Source organism: Heloderma suspectum, chromosome 14, assembly GCF_057233095.1.
Source record: "Heloderma suspectum isolate Gila_16-S chromosome 14, 16-S_ref, whole genome shotgun sequence".
Classification (NCBI taxonomy): Eukaryota; Metazoa; Chordata; class Lepidosauria; order Squamata; family Helodermatidae; genus Heloderma; species Heloderma suspectum.
In genome coordinates, this window is record NC_139471.1 from 4,767,717 (window position 1) to 4,785,640 (window position 17,924).

Below are 17,924 nucleotides of genomic sequence, written 5' to 3' on the forward strand. Positions count from 1 at the left end.
CCTAAGGGCTTAGGGAACAAAAGGGCCACATGATTCTGCCCAGCAGCTACAGCACTCAACAGGGGCCTTTCTCCCAAGCACCCCGACAACCGAGGTTTTGGGCAGGCGGCTAACAGGGAAAGGTGATGCCCAAACTGGAGTGCTCTTGTAGGCCTGCTTGTGTGGTATAAGGTCTCTTGGCACCAGGCCAGAACGGTTTTATTCACCCAATGTGGGAGTAGAGCCTTGTGCTTCTTTTTATGGTAACTGCTGCATCATCCAGTTTTATGGTGGCTTGCTTTTGGCAGAATCTGTTCAACGACTGAGGTTATTTTGTTTCTATTCATCTCTGTACACCTACTTAAATTCTATTTAAATTATGGAGGTGGGGCGGGAACATAGGAAGCTGCCTTCCACTGAGTCAGGTCCTGGGTCCATCTAGCCCAGTACTGTCGACACTGGCCGGCAGCAACAGCTCTCCAGGAAGGATTCTTTCCTCGCCCTCCCTGGAGATGCTGCCAGGGATCAAACCTGGGGCCTTGGCATGCAAAGCAGGGTCTCTGCTACCACTGAACTATGGCACTTCCCCCTAAATGGAGTTAAGATTCCAACCCTCATAGTTCTGAATAAAGGGCTGACTTAAATAGGAACATCAAAAGCTGCCTTATATGGAGTCGGACCCTGGGTCCATCTAGACCAGTACTGTTGACACTGACAGGCAGCAACAGCTCTCCAGGGTTTCAGGCAGGAGTTTTTCCAGCCCTATGGAGCTACAGGACCTCTCTTTCAAATGAAAGGAGGTCTATGCATGCAGCAAAATGAGGTTGCAGAATGGACTGTACCAACTGCAATGGTGGGGGGGGGGTCCATTTTTTTAAACTGCTCCCCAGTGTAACAATCTTCCTGCAAAAAAAAAAAAAAAAGCATGGCAGGGAGAGCTCCTAGCCAAGCCCCTCTCCCTCTTGCGCTAGCTTTCTGTGAGGAGGAGTTTGTCCACACAGAAAAATCCACCCCCCATAGTCTGCAGTGGTACCATTTATTTTGCAACCTCCGACCTCTGCCACTTCATGCCGTTGCTTGTGACCAACGGGTGCGCAAAGTGGGAACGGGGCTGCAGAGGGCAAGAAGCCTCCCCACACCTGTAGCGGCTAACGCTCACAGAAGCAGCTACAGGCCGTGTATCCAATCCCCGCTCCAGCCCATAACTGAGGTCAAGGAGACAACTGGTTTCTGCTCCTTCATGGCACTGGCCTCAGAACTAATCTATGGTGAGGCCACATCTGGGACACTTGTGTACAGGGCCTGGTCACCCAACCTAAAAGGAGGACACCACAGGGGAAGAGGAGTTGTGGAAAGGGCCACCGAAATGATGAACACGTTGAAGCGCTTTCCCTTATGAGGAAGGGCTACAACTCTGGGGACTTCTTAATTTAGAAAAAAGGGGACAGGGAAGGGGGTGCACGATAGTTTTCTAAAATGATGCATGGTGGGGAGGGAGAGAGATTATCCCCCCCCCCTTCATAATACAGGGTCTGAATGCAGGACTATCCACTGAAATGGGCAGACAGGAGATTTAGGACAAACTACTTCTCTGTCCAGGGCACAATTACAGAATTTGCAGCTACAAATGGGGATTAGATAAATTCATGGAGGATATGGTGATCACTGGCTACTTTAATTTTAAAAATAAATAAAACCCACAGCAAGGGTGAGTGAGCAGTGGCTTCCTTCTTACTCAGTGCCGAGGTGGTTGCGGGGAGAGCAAGAGGGCGTGGAGGCACGGCTGCCTGTAGCTTCTTTGCGGGACCAGCAGGCGCTATTTCATTCAGAAATTGTCTCCTGCTATTCCATTGTGAACATCCGCAGGGCAAGTGGCCTCAGAATTAAAACGACAACACTAAATTCAGCCCAAAGAAGCCATGCCAAGAGAGAACAGCGGTGCCAACAGAACCAACACCCAGGATTAAAACACATTTAAAAATTTTTAAACCCATGATAGACGTCAGCAGCATGGGTACATAGGACAGACCTATCTGCAAAAAAGTCCCTGGCGAGGGCGTTCCAGACAGGAGGTGGAAAGGCTGTTTCCCAGAGAAGACACCTGCCTTCTGAAGGAGGGGGAACTTGCAGACCTCAGAGGATCGCCTCAAGTGCCACGCAGGTTCATGAGGCAGGATACAGCCCACTGGATGCCCTGGCCTGGAGATTGCCTGGGGTGATCTGAGCCTGACATAGTCCAACACACCTGGAGGGTAACTCCCCTCATCCCCAGCCAGCCTGGCCCTTGGGGGAAAGCTGCCCCCAATATGAACCAGCATCAGGAGTAGGAAGCCCATGCTGATCTTTTCAGTATTGGTGAAATGTGATCACTGCTGGTTAAAACCCCACTCATTCAGCAAGGGGGGGGGGGAGGAATCTGAGAGGAACAAGAACCAACACAGGGACAAAGAAATTGGTAACTGATCAGCTACCGCCGAGCAAGTGAGGGAAAAGAACCGCAGGCAAAGCCAGAGGCTGAAAAACTACCAGTAGGCCAGTAGGCAAAGTCAATGCAGAGAAGTGACAGGGAGGGCAATCCAGAGACCAGGGGTTGGATCCACAATCCTCCTTCTGTAAGAGAAAGGAGCCTTCCACAACAGCAGGGGCTCTGCTTGCAGAAGTCCCCTCCGCCCTATTTTTGGGTCGTCACCCCAGACACACACTGCAGCTCACCCCACTCAGCAGGACCTCCCAACTCTCTGTGTAGTGTTTTCAGGGAAGAAGCAGGGCAAGGAAGTCCACTTCCACCAGCGCAGTTGAACTGGAATGGATCTGGATCCAACCCCTAGTGCGAGGGCCATTTGTGTTGATCACAGTAATGTAAGACAGACAAGGTTAAGCACAGGCACTGGAGGAGGACACACACAAGGAGGAAGAGTGGGGAAAGGAGAACCAGCTGTCTCAGGAGCCATTTTTCTTGGTAGCAAGGTGGGGTACAAAAAAAGAAAGGAAGGGACGAAGGAAGGAAAGATTAAGGCAGGATTCAGATATGTGTTTTGAGCAGCAGATATGTAAAGGGATAAGTTTAACAGATGACAGAAGACCAGCATTCCCTACAGAAAAGTATTTGGTGACAGCATTTAAAATGGGAATGAAAGCCCTCCCATCAAACAAGTAAAAAACAGCCTGGAATCTAGGTGACATGGAGCATTCGCTGCAGGAGCGAGAAGGAGCGATTCACAGGTGTATCAGGAACAAGCCGGAGCATTCCTCAGACTTGTTGCGTGTAAGCCGCCCATGCTGCTGGCTACCCAGTTGACATCCAAGCTAAAAGGGATGTGTATCACAATTGGAACACAAGCTTGCTGATGGATGTGCAAATGGCCTCTTTTGAGAGGTGCTGCATTGGAGGCAGACAGTGTCCATGAAAGCTCATGCCAGAAAAACTCTGTTCATCTTTACGGTGCCTCGAGACACTGCAACAGACTAACCCAAGGGCTAGCCCTGTGGGCACTGTTGCCCTGGAGGTGGCGGGGAAAGCACCGTCTATAGTGCTTGCACCCAGGACGGCTCTTTTCACACAGGCAAGCCATCGCTGGACACTGCAGTCCCATCGCAGGAGTTCAAAGGAAGCCTTACCTTGTACTCCAAGGTTTCCTTGAGCATGTTTTCTTCCTCCTGAGAGAAGTTCAGCAGCACGGACACCGCTTTGATCAAATGGAACGCCTGAAACGCAACAACCGCCAAGTCACAACTGGGCCGATGTGTACAGCCCCTACAGGTCTGATCGCTGAAGGAGACGGGGCTGTCTAGCTGGGGTGGGGAGGGGAGAGACTCCCCAAACCCTCAGAATTAAAGAGGAGCCCGAAGCAGGCATTCTACGTGTGTGAAATCTCCACACATGAGAAAGGGGAAAGAAACAGGCATGCTAACTCTGTCGCCCTCCATATGGAGAGGATGACTCTCTGCAGTGGAGTGTTTCTGCTATTCCTGGAAAACCAGGTCTCTAAACTCTGCAGATGGAGGAGCCTCTCTGCTACACACGTGGAGGGCACCAAGGAAGCAGGGATGGAGCTAAGACGTTTGTGCCCACTCCCCCTCCTTGAGCGTAGAGGTTACACGCACTGAGAACACACAGCGCCACAGCGGGATCCGTCGCTGTTCTCTGTTTTCTTCTGGTGCCGACTTCCTGCAGTCAATTTTGCATGCATGGAGGTGCCCCCATCAAGCTGGACATGAATTTCCGAATGTGAATGTCTCCTTTCGCGTTTGTTTCAGGTTTACTTAAAACACAGGACACTGGAAGTTGCATGGAACTTCCCTGCCTAGTAGAGACATGTTGATTTACCGCCAGAAGGAAAAAAGGCCAACAAGATAAAATAGCATCATCAGCAAAGCATTTTTTTTATTTTTACCTCTGATTCCCGGCAGGACATAAATTTTAGCACCACGTGCTTCAGGTACTCAAAGTTGATCTCCCGGGAGTCGTTGAGATCAGAGTTGTTTGTCACAGTCAAGGCAGCAGTGGGCACTTCAGGGACCTCGCCGTCGGGTCGAATTTTCTGAAAGGGGAAAACACAGAGCGCTGAAACGCAGCCAGACAAAGCCACCCGCACCTGGCAAAGTTGCAGGTGCCTCCTGTTCTGGAGAGTGAGCTCTTTGCAACCAGTGAAACTGCCTCCCTGCTGGGTGAGCCTTCGCCAACCTGGCACCCTCCAGGTGTTTTGGACTACAACCCCCAACATTTTTGACCACTGGCCTTGCAGTCTAGGGCTGACGGGAGTTGAAGTCCAAAACATCTGGAGGGCACTAGGCTGAAGAAGGCTGCTCCACACTAAACATTATGGCTTGGATCCAGATTTACGCTGGATCAACCATGCTGACAGAAGCAGACTTCCCTGCTCCCTCCTTTCCACAGCAGCCCCTCCAGCCCCCTGGAACTGGTACACAGAGACCTGATAAGCCAGGGCTGGTTGTCAGCGTGGGTTGTTTCAGGGCAGCCTGTTGTGACAGCCGAACCCGCAGTTCTTTCAGCGTGGGTTGTTGTCTACAAAAAAGCCACTCTGAGAACCCATAGCTTGTTGCTGGGCTGTTCAGGGTGGCTTGTTTTTGGGACGGCTTGTTGTGAACCCCAAACCTGGCAGGGTGGCTTCATCATGAGTTGTTGGGAGTGGCGAGAGAGCTGCCTGGCAAGAGTGGCAAGAACCCCTGCTGCTCCACCATCCTCCCTCATCCCTTGTAAGTGCCCTCCACCTGATACTCCTAAAAATCGAGAAGAAAGGACCTGGAAAGTGTGCCAAACACACGTGCAACCTTCCTTTCGGTCTAGTGCAAATGCACATACTCAGAAGTCTGCTGCTGGGATATTTGCATAATTTCTCCCTCTGCTTTACTGATCTGCCATGAAATCTGCCTATCTTTACACATCCCCTTCCAGTGAAGGATCAGAAATGGGGCTAGTTGGGCCTCCCTTGGCAAGGGGTCTCAGAGCCTCGGAGCAGCCACTGAGAAGGCTGCCTCACATGCTCCCACCACGTGTGGTTCAGCTGTTGGTGGGACAGAAAGAAGAGCCTCTTCCCCAAGGCTCTCAACAGCTGGTCAGGCTCATATGGCGAGAACACATTATTTCAGATAACCTGGCCCCAAGTTATGTGGGTCTTTGTAGACCATAACCGTAACAAACCAGCAGGCCGTGATGCAGTTGTCACATGGGAGTTGCAGGCTCCCTATAATTAGCCCTGGTCGATAGTCGGATGGGGCACCCTGGCCTTGTCTCTCTTATTTTGCATACTTTACCCAGCACTGCTCGCTATTTCATATTGTTTGTTCCAGTTCCAACCCAAGACACAGAATATCCAGCCACCTTTCTGGCTTCTGAAAAAGTCAGCAGGCATTGTCCATGCGCTCTGACCTTCACCTCCATAAGAGATAGAAACTTGACTTTAAACACACACGCACACAGCGCTGACATTCTCCAAAAGTGGAATTCTCCTCCTACCAAATTCTGCATTTTGTGTGCGTGCGCTGGAACTCCAGTACAAACACACAGCACTAGAGTCTGAAGGAGAGCCTATGTTAGAGAGCTAGAACAGACCTCCTGGTCACTTTGAAGCCCTGTTCTTTGAGCGTTTATAGGGCTGTTTTGTTCTCAGGTGACACCTCTCAGAGCACACAGTCAGACTAGTGGACAGCTGGTAGGACTTCTGGTGCAGGTGATACTCACCAATTCTTTCTGCAAGGTCTTCTTCAGCTCTGCCATCCTCTGTTGCAGCTGCTTTATCATCTACCATTGGAGAAAGAGGGGGAGGAGAACTTCAGCTCACAGGCCGACATGTTTCCATTAAAAGTTACTGAGCGTTCTGTTGTGCGAATTGCACCGCCCTGAGAAATCGTGACAGGACCGGTTCCCAATCAAAGCTGCTGCCTTTTATGCAGGCAGGCAGAAGAGGTCCTGGCTGTCTTCTGTGACTTTTGAGTAGCTGCCCACATAAATAAAACAGGCTGAGAACCAAAACAGACTCTCTGGTTAGGACATCTGGAGCTGCTCCACAGAGAGGACATGGCTATTCTGAAGATACTCAAAACAGTGTAAGGAAGGAGCCAAGACCAAATCTCATTTGCACCGGCAAGGAAGCCCTGAGATGCTCCACTAAAGTATTTGTGGGTCGCTGCAGGCAGCAATTCCTGAACCTCGCCCACCCGGGCTTGCCAAAAGGTGGCGACTGCAGTGGCGCTGTTCAGATGTTTGCCTGAATGTGCGAGGGCTACATGTGTGTAGACGGATGGGGCCTTGCAGACTGGCCCTGCCCCCAAAGTCCCTGAGCATGCCAGGCCCTGCCCCTTCGTTCCCAGCCTCCCCGGGAAGCAGAACTCCTCTTCAAACCTCCCTGCTCAACACAGGGAGGTCGGGAGTGGCCTCCGTCCCTCTACAAGTTTTTAACCCTCATGAGTTCAGCCAAACGCCTGGACAGGGTCAGGATTGTTTACACCAGGGGCACTGAACCTCTTTCAGCCTGAGGGGCGAATTCCATTTTGGAGAAGAATTGGGGGCCGCATTCCAGGGGCCGGGGCCAAAGGGAACTGGGGCAGGGCTAAAAATACCAGCATATTTGAACTTAAAGCTGCTACTGCCAGTCATGAAGCCTTAGCAGAGACATTTCAACCTTTTGAGAATGGGGAAAGAACTGGGCAAAAGCTGGGAAACCACCAAATGACTGGTAGTTATTACCCCTACCCACAATGTTAACAGAGGCTCTTTAAGAGGCCCTCATTACCCAGGGGCTCTTTTGTTTGCCCATGGATTAATCCTTGCATAAACAAAAACCATCCCAGGGCAACTCTCTCACAGGAGCAAGCTTTGTGAAAACAACGAGGAGCCACCTCCGAGCGACTCCTGGAAAAAAGAGCAAGGAGGAGATGGCGCCCTGTGCTGAAGCCAGAGAAGGGGACGGTATTATCAGCAAGGGGAAGGATCAGAAAAACTCGGGGTGGGAGGGACAGATTAGGGCCTTGTGCCCAGGTCAGCACCTTGTTCTTCTCAGCAATTTGCTGCTCCAGGCCTCTGTTCTCCTTCTGTAGCTGGACGACATCAGTGGCAGCCACCTCCCCGTTCGGCTCGCCTTCTCCAGCGTCAGAGGGATGTAAGTGCATTTTCAAGGCTGCAGATGCCAGTTCCAACGTAGCAGCCTGGCAGGAGGCAAAAAGGGAGCAGGGCTCAGCAGCTCGCAGTGGCAGCAGAAGCAAAAGCTGCATGTAGTCCTGGAAAGGCTCAGGGTGGGGTTGGGGGTGTGTGTTTCCTAACTGGCCTCAAAGCCAGAGGAATATCTGCAAGCTGCAAGAAGATAACGGGTCAAATGCTGCACTGATAGATCTCAAAACAGTTCAAAACAGGCCAAGACATAAGCGGCATGTTAGAAATTAATTCTGCGCTGCGGTGACCCAAATATTGCAACTTGCTGAAGTCACGCACAGCGGTACGTCCATTTTGCATAATGTGCTTCACTTCTGCAGTCGTGGGAAGGAGTGACACAGGACACGGGAACCGTACAGAGCAACCCTTCTCGTTTCTGAGCTTCCATCAGGCGTTGCCCACACACTTCCAAGCAGATCTCTGCTTCCTTCCTTCGTTTTTTTTTTTTTTAAAGAAAAACAGAGATTTGGGGGATGCTGAATTCTGTGCTTGATATTGTGTCCTGCACGTTATTTGAGCTCTTATGGAGTTGCAGCCTGCAGACAACCCTGTTTATCTAGAATAATGAAGGGGGCGTGTCCGTCCATCCGTCCAGTGCCATAGCACCAAAGCCATGGGATCTAGACCCCTGAAACATGGCGTGCAGGGCTGTGGACGCAGGGTTATTAATGTGAATTAACGTTAATGTGCCGGTGCGGTTGAAGGCCACAGTTACTTCTCCAGCCACTAGGGGCAGATTCCCCTAACCAGCGCACAGCTGTGCAATCCACACAGTTTAAAGCCAGGTGAGAGCAGGAGGCTGAGGGAGAGGATCAGATGGCTGCACCCTCCCTCTGCTCAGGGGAATGGAGTGGGCAGACCCCCCCCTCAATGGGCTATGGGGTGGACCATGGCAGAGGCTGTGCCTAGGGGTGCCAGTGGACGTGGCTTCGCACAACATGTCCAGCTCTGACAGCTGCCGAACTAGGGGCTATTCAAACCCGGGCGAAGCCGGCTCCACGTGCTAGAAAGAGATAAAGAACTCCACGACACAGAGTCAGAGCAATGGCCACACTGGCGCAGTACTTACAGCAGCCCCCCCAGCCCTGTTCTCTCCAGGGGTGCTGGACTACAACTCCCACAATCCCCAGCCAGAATGGCCAAGCTATTTGGAAACGATGGGAGCTGTAGTCCAACATCCCTGGAGAGCCGTGGGTTGGAGGAAGGTGATCTACAGCAATGAATGTAAGAACAGCCTTGCAGGGAGCAATTTTCTAGGGGGATCACAGCTGGGGAGGGAAGTAATCCCCCTGGTGACTCTCTCCTCCCCACATGCTTGACCCCCGCCCCCTGCGTTCCCTTGCATGCTAATGAAGTTTAGGTGGGGAGAACTTTTCCCATCAGTTTGGGATTATCTGGGGCAGGGTGCAAATTCAGTGAAGATGTTATTTTATTTGCGATGATTTGGATGAGATCCCCAGGGTGTCGCTTTGGGGAGAACAGGGGCTCTCCCCCACCCTGGCTCAGGGCCCAGCTGCTCACCTCCTTCTCGCTGGCTAGCACGCGCGCCCGCTGTTCCCACAGCTGTGCCTGCAAAGCACTCATCTGCTCCTCCGCCACAGCGTCCCTCTCCGCAGCCTTGCGCTGGCACAGTTCGAGACTGGACTGCAAATGATGCATCTGCAGCAGAACTGCGTCGTGGCCTGGGACAAACAGGACACAGCAAAGGCTGGGTTCAGAGGTGGGAAAGCCGATTCCAGCTGCCACGTCAGGACAGAGGGGGTGGGATCTCTCCTGCTCCAGCTCTGTTTTTTATTCTATCCTTTGTCCAGAGGGGACTGAAACAGCATACATGGGTCCTCCAATCTTATCTAAACAACCACCCCACGAGGTAGGCCAGGCTGAGAGATTGACCCAAGATCAGACAGAATTTCCTGGCCTCGCTCAGCATCACCCAAGCACGCTTTGTGGCTGAGGGGATCTGAACCCGGGTCCTCTCCTCTCCTCTCCACGTCCGACTCCAACCATGACGCCATACTGGCTTTTCCTATCTGAGTCCACATACTGTCCCATCCCACAAAACACTCCCAGGTGCTTCAGAGAGGGTGATGTCCCAATGCGTACACAGTCCCTTGCCATACCCACTGGAACAGAACAGAGGGAGAAACATCTAACAGAGTGTTTGGCAATCGCCTTTTACTGAGGATTAGATGCTTTGCACGTTAACCCCTTTTACAGGCAACAATTCTAAAACAAAAAAGAAATATCAGGGGCCAAATCCTGCTTGGCCAGACTCTGCCCTGGAATCCCCTGCCCCCTCATCCCAGATGACTGGAGAAGAGGGAAATTACACCTTTTTTCTACTACCACCACCAATTAAGGACTGCATACAGGTTAATCTGGATTCTGTGAGTTACAACCAGCACTACAAGCCAAGAAACAGAAACTGAATGAGGGGCTCCATGTCAGAAGCTATGGGGTGCAGACAAGACCCACGGCTATTCAGAGGATCAAAACAATGCGCTTTTTGCAGGTGCTGCTAGACGGGGAGCTGTTGGGTTTGTCGGAGAGGGTTACGTAGTGGTATCACCTCCCTTCCAGTAGCGGTTTAGACTTGCTGGGTCTCTCACCTTGCCTTACACGCTTCAGCTCTTCCTCCTCTTTGAGGAGCGCGTCTGTTTTATTTGCGATCAGCAGGTCCTTCTCCTTTAGCAATGAGGTGAGATTGGCAACCTAGCCACCAGAAAAAAAGGGCCATGAACAGCCAGAACGTCGCTACCAATCCTTATTTTCGAAGCATTCCACCCTCAAAATGGGCTGGTACACACACGCACTTGTACTGATCCATTGCCTCAACCTGCATATATTAAAACCGCTGCTCCAGGTCTCTCTCTCGCACACACTCCACCCCTCCCCTGGAGACAGCTGGATCCAAAAGGTGTCCTTTGCTCACGAAGAGCCATTTTACACTTAGCACCAGAATGTTGTGCAAGACCCCAGCACATTTGCATAGCAACCCTGATGGCCGCATCTTTCAGCCACACTTCTTTGAATCCAGCCTTGCAGCTTGGATCCAAATGCAGGACTCTGCTTATCCCACGACCTCACCCGTACGAACAAGACTCTTAAACAAAGGCTGCTCACATGATCAGGGATGAGATGCAGGCAGCACAGGTGTGAGTCAGCTCTCCCTTTCTCTCTCCCTCTCCCCCAATAAGCTCATCTTCTTTTACCTTATGCCCCATTGCCTCTTCTTCCTATGCTGCCATATTGAACACACCTGCCCCCTCTCTACACCATTTCTCCTCCCCAAGTCCTCGCACTTCAAGATCCTCATTTACAAAGCTTTATCCTGGCCTCACTGGTACCTCCTCTATTCTGCTCCTCTGTTTTTCCCCACCTAATGTTGACTGTGAATCTGCAGGGATCCACCTGGATTTGGCCCACGGGCCTGGGGTTCAACACCCATAAGAATGTAAGAGCAGCTGTGCTGGATCAGACCAAGGGTCCATCTCATCCAGCATTCTGTTCACACAGTGGCCAACCAGCTGCCCACGGGAAACCCACAAATAGGACATGAGTGCAACAGCACCCTCCTGCCCATACTGCCTCTGATACCTGGAGGTCACACATAGCCATCAGGACTAGTAGCCACTGATAGCTTCTTCTCTGGGCATTTGTCTAACCCACTTTTAAAGGCATCCAAATTGGTGGCCATCACTACATCCTGTGGAAGTGAGTTCCATAGCTAAACTCAGCGCTGCGTGAAGAAGCCCTTCCTGTGATCTGTCCTGAATCTCCCACCCGTCAGCTTCATGGGACGGCCCCAACGGGTTCTAGTATGTCTCCCTATCCTACATGTTCCGTAGAGCACTCGGCACTCCGACAGAGCTCCAGAAAGACTTAACTGGGACCAAACGCTAAAATCCCACCAGAGCCCTCCGTCCAGCAGGTCTAATGTCTCCATCTGCCTCCTACGGTGAAAATCTTGGCCTGAAAGCAGAAGGAGCCCTCGTTCTACATTAATAATAAAAAGCCACCTTCTTGCTCGGGATAAAAGCTATGCCCAAGCATATTTCCCCTCATGAACAGCAGGAGGCAGGTGCAGAACCGCCCTGCCTCGAACAGGAATGTGGGGGAGGCGAGGCTCTCAGAAGAGTATTTTTTCCCAAGAAGCCAAAATCATCCTCAAAAGGCCACCATGAAGAATAGTAGAGGACCAGCCTGACCACATCTTTCAGCCAGGGAAGGAGCAACTGCAGGGAGCTGGCTTCCCCCTTCCTTGCCAGAAAGAAGCTCCACTCCAACTCCCAGGTGCTCCGGGGTGGCAGCAGGAGCACACACCGGCCCCGTCCAGCGGCCAAGGGGCTAGAGCACACCGGACTGGGAGATGGGGAGAGGGAGATGGGGAGAGGGAGATGGGGAGAGGGAGGGTGCGTACGCATGTATTTTGGGGTTGTTGTATCTCTTGCTTGTGAGCCATGTTGAGAATCCCCCCTCTCCCCCCACCTTGGGTCAACCAGCATAACCTGCCCTGTGGCAAGGAAGGAGGAGTGAGAAAGGAGCAGGCAGACGGATGCAGTCCCTCCTCCAGTGGGGCTGTGCCCGCCACCCCCCCCAGGAGATGAGAGGGGAAGCGGGGCCGTTCCACTGGCTGTGCTGAGAATCTACTTCGCTTTTTCCTCTTCCCTCCCCATCCCTTTTTCCTTGTGTGTCCTGTCTTTTGAGACTGTAATCCTGCAGGGCCAGGGACCATCTTGTGTTACTGAATGACCATACGCCACTCTAGGATCATTTTTTTGGCTGAGAAGCAGAATAAAAATACCGTAAACAAACAATCATCTGAACGAAAGACATGGTGTAAATCTTCAAGGTAAATAAATAAGGAGCTGGGGTGGATGGCTTCCCCGCAGAGCAGCTGGGTCAAGACGGAGGCACCCGTTTTACGGGTCTCAGCTAATAGTGCCTCCACCTGTCCATCTCCAAAGCGTTTTGCTTTTCCCCCAGAGGGAAGGGCCGAATTCCCAGTCATCCCTGGCAGGGGCACGACTGGTCCTAATTGGAACATACACTTGAGGGCTGCAAGCCCGTTTCAAAAGCAGATGCTCCGGGTGCAGCACCCCAGCGGCCAGCCCTGAGGGGAGGGCCACCTTCACCCACAGCTGGGCTGGCCAGCCCGGAACCCAACCTGCTCTTGTAGCTCCTCCCTTCGTCTCCGCGTCTCCTCCAGGGTTTCAGCGATTCCAGCGCTGCTGCTCAATTCTGCCTGCAAAGCAGCAAGGGCCCCGGGATTAGAGAACGGAGAATTCGGAACAACCAAAAGCTGCCTGCAGCCGTGGGGGAAATCCACCGCCACCCAGGGCTATTGTAGCCAATTTTACCTGGGCAAGATGTCTTCCAGACCGAAATATGGGGACACTCAGGGTCTGATCAACAGAGACCCTTTTTCCCCGGCTGGGTTAATATAAAAGCAAAGGGTGTTGAACCTCTTTCAGCCTGAGGGCCGCAATACATTTTGGAGAAGCTCTCAGGGGCCGCATTCCAGGGGTGGGTGGGGCCAAGTGCAGGCGAGGGACCAAAAAGACCACCCAATTTTAGCTTGAGGCTCTTCCTGCCAGTAACTGAGCCCTAGGACAGGCATTTCAACCTCTTAGAAGGGGGGGGGGACTGCGAATGCTGGAATCCGTGGGCAGGAAAAAGCATAGCCGAACCCAGCCCGTGGGACTGAGGTTCCACATCTCTGATCCACTGCTGAAAGAAGGCAGTATGCTTTGCCCAGGATGGACGATGCTGGCTGGGGGATGATGGGAGTTGAATTCCAACATTTCTAGAGGGCACCAGGCTGGGGAAATCTGGACTAGTCCCTGATCTTCCTTCCAGAGGGAAGGAACAGAAAGACCAGCAGGTGGACTCACAGTGGCTGGCTGTGACCTGCAAAATTTGGACCTGCAACAGAACGTTGCGACATGGAGTTCCAACCAGCCCTGCCCTCTGCCACAATACTCTATTCCGTCCCCACCCTGATTTTTCCATTTCTTTCCCCCGCCAGCCAGTCAGCATTCCAGGGTCACTGAGACTGCTCATCAGGCAGTTTGGGGTTTCCCCCCAGCCCTTGGCTTTTCCTCTAAAGGGTTTATTTTCTTCCTCTTTTTTGGCACTTCTGCAGTTCTTGCAGTTCCTCCAGGACTGCTGATCTCCCCCCTCTCCTCCTCCATGTATGCGCATGGTGCTGTTTTGGTTACAAGGAGAGCCACACAAGGTGAATGAGTCTCTATGAGCACGTTTTAGTTCACTGCTAGTGCATAGGATGCCAACCCAGTGTAGTGGTAAGCATGCTGGCCTGGGACTTGGGAGACCCAGGTTCTAGTCCCCACTGGGCCAAGAAGCTCACTGGGTGAGGATAAAATGGAGAGGACGACGACCATGGAAGCTGCCTTGGGCTCCTTGCAAGAGGAAAAAAAGTGGCGATATAAAATGTAATAATAAATAAACATAAACAATAAAAGGGTTCTAGTCCCCCCTCAGCCATGTAGCTCACTGGGTGACTTTGGGTTAGTCACTGACTCTTAGCCTACCTCACAAGGTTGTTGTGAGGGTAAAATGGAGAGGAGGAGGAGCATGAAAGCTGCCTTGGGCTCCGCGGAGGAAAAAGTAGGATACAAATGTAACCAATAAAAATAAATAAAAACCCAGAGAAGCAGCCGTTCCCATGATCAGCTATTAAGAAACCCTGCCCTCGGACATGAAGCTCACTGGCTCTTAACACTAATTCACTTTTAATTTTGCCTTCTCTGCTGCACGGCCACCAGACCATCAGTGTGCATGCTGCGCTTGACCCCCAAAGGCAGCCCCATCAGCAGGACAACGGCTTCTAAGCAGCTGAGCATGGCCATCACGAAGATCACAGGGGGTCCCATCCCCCTGACATACCTTCAGTCTTTCCAGCTCAGACTCTTGTGTCCTTAACGAGCTTTCTAAGTCGCTGCATCTGTCTTTAAGATCTTCATTTCCTTTCTCCAGCTGGCTCTAAACAAGAACAGGAAAACACAGGACTACTTGGTCAAGATCCACAGGAACTGTTACACAGCTTTAGAGTAGCTTTATTTTGGTTAAATGCTGCCTTCATTAATTCTTCCCCCCCTCACCCAGCTGCATTTCAATAGACTGTTCATTGGAGGAGAAAGACCTGGGTTCAAATTTTCCCTCAGTCCCAGACTCACTGGCTGGCCCTGGGCAAGTCCTCTCTCATCCACTGTTCTCTCAACACAAGTGGGAGAGCAGTACCCTCCCTCACAGGGTTTTTGTGAGGAAAAATATAAGGGTGGTAGGCTATTACCAGCTCAGAGCTTTAACAATGTAAAAATCAGTGACAAGAACTGTGAGGATAATTCAAAGCAAACAGACCTTGTCCCAGAGAGGAAAAGACAGAGTACTCCACGCCTCTATTCTGCTTCCTGCCAATTAATTAACAGCTGCTTCTGTTCCAAGGCCCTGTTCCGTGAAGTTTCTTGCCTATCCAAAACTAACCCCGTGCCTCCAGCATAGAAGCTGTGTCAAGTTCCCTGTTGTTCACTCTTTCACCCTATGCAGCTGGAATGTTGCTGAACATTCTGTTACATCACTGCGATCCAGCCAACAGGAAGAGGCAGTGCAAGTGATCGAACAATGTCATTTTTTAGCCATTTCTCTCTGTAATACGACTCTTGCAAAGGGAAAGTGTGTGTGTGTGTGTGTGTCTTATTTCAAAGCAGCCTGCCTAGACCTTTAGACAGGTAGCCATGCTTGCTACAGAGATTATAGGCTGCAGACAAACCAGGGAAAGGAGGCCAGGGCAATGTGAACACCTCAACGGCACAGGAGCAGCACAGGATGTAGAAATGGCCGCAGAATTCAACTTCCTGAGAAGCTTTCAGAAAACCAAACAAAAACAAGTTCCTAGTCCTCATGGCTTCAAAGCTTGACCATATGTAGGCACTGCCTGCTGAAAGCTCAGAAGCCAGAAAGGTGGTCCAGGAAGGAGCTTCTGTGTCCTTGCCCCTCCCCCACAATGAGCAAAACCAGAATTATGCGGAACAGTCCAATTTGCATAACATACATAGTTCACAAAGAGATCAGCTCAGCTTTCCCCAACCTGGTGCCACCCAGATTATTTGGACTACAACTCCCGTAACACCTGGCCATTGGCCATGTTGGCAGTGGCTGATGGGAAATATAGTCCAAAACGTCAGGGGGGCAGGCTGGGGAAGGCTGGTCGAGCTTTTCCCGGCTCAGAACTGACATTTCCGATTCGGAACGGCAGGAGGGACACTCACAATCTGGAGCTGGGCAGCTGTCCTTTCAGACTCCTGTGCTTCTTCAAGGGCTGCAACCTGCTGCTTCAGTCCCCCAACTTGCTCTGTGCACTGACGCTGCACTGTGGAGAGGCGCTCCTGCGATCTGATGCTCTCCAACTCCAGATCCCTTTGCTGCCAAGATGGGAGGAGGAGGAGGAAGAAGAAAAAGGGTAGGAACAAGTTCTGAAATTCCACTATCCCTCCAGGAGTTAGAGCTCAGCATAAATTTTCCCACTGTGTTAGAAAAAGAACTTAATTTGCATGGCTGTATCCCAGCCTTCCACAATCTGGTGCTCTCCAGATGTTTTGGACTGCAACTCCCAGAATTCCTGGCCATTGGCTATGCTCACTGGAGCTTTTGGGAGCTGAAGTCCAAAACATCTGGAGGGACCCAGGTTGGAGAAGGCTGCTGTATTTCAGCAGCATGCTTTATTCCTAGGATAGTTCTAGGTTGGTTTTCAGATCTGCAAACAGTTTTAAGGTCAGAAGCAATATGTAGCAAGGAAAGAGGGTGCCGCCGTGAGAGGCAGAGGGCTAGGAAAACGTTACTGTGTGCACTGAGAGAAAAAAGCAGGAAACCATGCCCCAAGAATGCTGGAATTTGGCAAGAAAAGCCTGCAAGATGCTTTCAGATATCTCTGAAATCCTTGAGGGCTAGACCCTTTTTTAAAAACCACAGACTCGGGAACCTGTACGAGACAAGGCTCCTTATGAAGAATAGGAAACAGAACAACTCAGTTAGAAACACATTCCAAATTCCTACGAACTGGTTTCAGATTTTTAAATGTCGCCCCCAGCGAAAGGCAGGGGCAGAGAGGGAAACCAACGTTCCTGCCATGCCAGCTGCTCCTCTGATCCCATGCACCTTGACAAAGAAGGGACTGGTAGATGCCCGGCTACCTGGACATCCCAACTTAGGCCTGCTACCACCTTTCGATTCACCCTCACTCCTGGGCAAGGCAGCCCCAAGAGTTGCAGGTTTGTTTTAAACTTGGGAGGGAGGCAACTGCCTGCTAACCACTCGGTCACTATTGCAGCGGCACTGCCGAATGAGCCCAGCCTCTTCCCACCTTACCCCCTCTTGGTCAGGGTACAGGTGTGGGAGCACAGTCGCGCATGCGGGGGAAAGATCCCCAGGTTGTCAGAAGTATACGGTTAAATCCAACATAGCACTAGCAGACGTCTGCTCATACGACGGGACTTTCTCCCTCCCTCCTCCCCGCCGCAACTCCCTACCCTGCTCTGAGAGCTGCTCGGAAGGCTTTCCCAGTCCTCCCAAGCAGATCCTGAGCATGCGCAGGGCAGCCGTGAGAGGAGGAGGAATCGCCCCCCTTCCGGTCCCACTGACGGAACTACTTCCATCAATGGATGACCGCATTAGCTCTAACCCATGCAGCAGCTTTCCCCAACCTGTTGGACTACAACGTCCATAATTCTCCGTAAAGCTTGCAAGTCAGGCTGGCAGAGACAGCCAGTGTGGCGTAGCATTAAGACTGTTGGACTGGGTCTCGGGAGACCTGGGTTCTAGTCCCCACTTGGCTACGAAGCTCACCAGATGACTTTGGGCCAGTCACCGGCTCTCAGCCTAACCCACCTCACAGGGTTGTTGTAAGGATAAAATAGAGAGGAGGAGGAGGACCGTGTAAGCTGCTTTGCGTTTCTTGCAAGAGGAAAAGGTGGGGTATGAACGTAAGAAAAAGAAGAGAGAAGAGAAGGAAGACATTTGGCGAGTAAGTTTTCTCCCCCCACATCGTGTCCCGGGCAATACTGGTACAACCTAGGTCAGACTAGCTCACCAGCTTCTGGGCCTGCAGTTCCTTCTCCTTGACATCGTCCTTGCTTTTTGCCATCGCCTCGCTGGCAAGCTGGAGGGCTTGCTCAAGATCTTTCAGCTACGAAGACAAGAGGGTGTTCTTCCCTCAGTTTCTGATCCCTCAAGGAAACACACCTGCCCTCCAGCCAGC

General features: G+C 51.6%; 1 protein-coding gene across 2 annotated transcripts in view; it reads right to left on the reverse strand.

Moving 5' to 3' along the window:
* Nucleotides 1-17,924, reverse strand: part of GOLGA1 (golgin A1) — a 41,858-nt gene that overhangs the window by 1,755 nt on the left and 22,179 nt on the right. Inside the window, exons 14-23 of one of the 2 annotated variants that reach the window (XM_084821391.1) lie at nucleotides 17,757-17,852; nucleotides 15,940-16,092; nucleotides 14,558-14,653; nucleotides 12,816-12,893; nucleotides 10,258-10,360; nucleotides 9,170-9,330; nucleotides 7,486-7,644; nucleotides 6,182-6,241; nucleotides 4,374-4,520; nucleotides 3,598-3,684 (exon numbers count right to left, since the gene is read on the reverse strand). In XM_084821391.1, the coding sequence (XP_084677517.1) occupies nucleotides 3,598-3,684; nucleotides 4,374-4,520; nucleotides 6,182-6,241; nucleotides 7,486-7,644; nucleotides 9,170-9,330; nucleotides 10,258-10,360; nucleotides 12,816-12,893; nucleotides 14,558-14,653; nucleotides 15,940-16,092; nucleotides 17,757-17,852 (1,140 nt within the window). The remainder of the gene's footprint in view (nucleotides 1-3,597; nucleotides 3,685-4,373; nucleotides 4,521-6,181; nucleotides 6,242-7,485; nucleotides 7,645-9,169; nucleotides 9,331-10,257; nucleotides 10,361-12,815; nucleotides 12,894-14,557; nucleotides 14,654-15,939; nucleotides 16,093-17,756; nucleotides 17,853-17,924) is intronic. The other variant, XM_084821392.1, reaches the window with a different exon arrangement.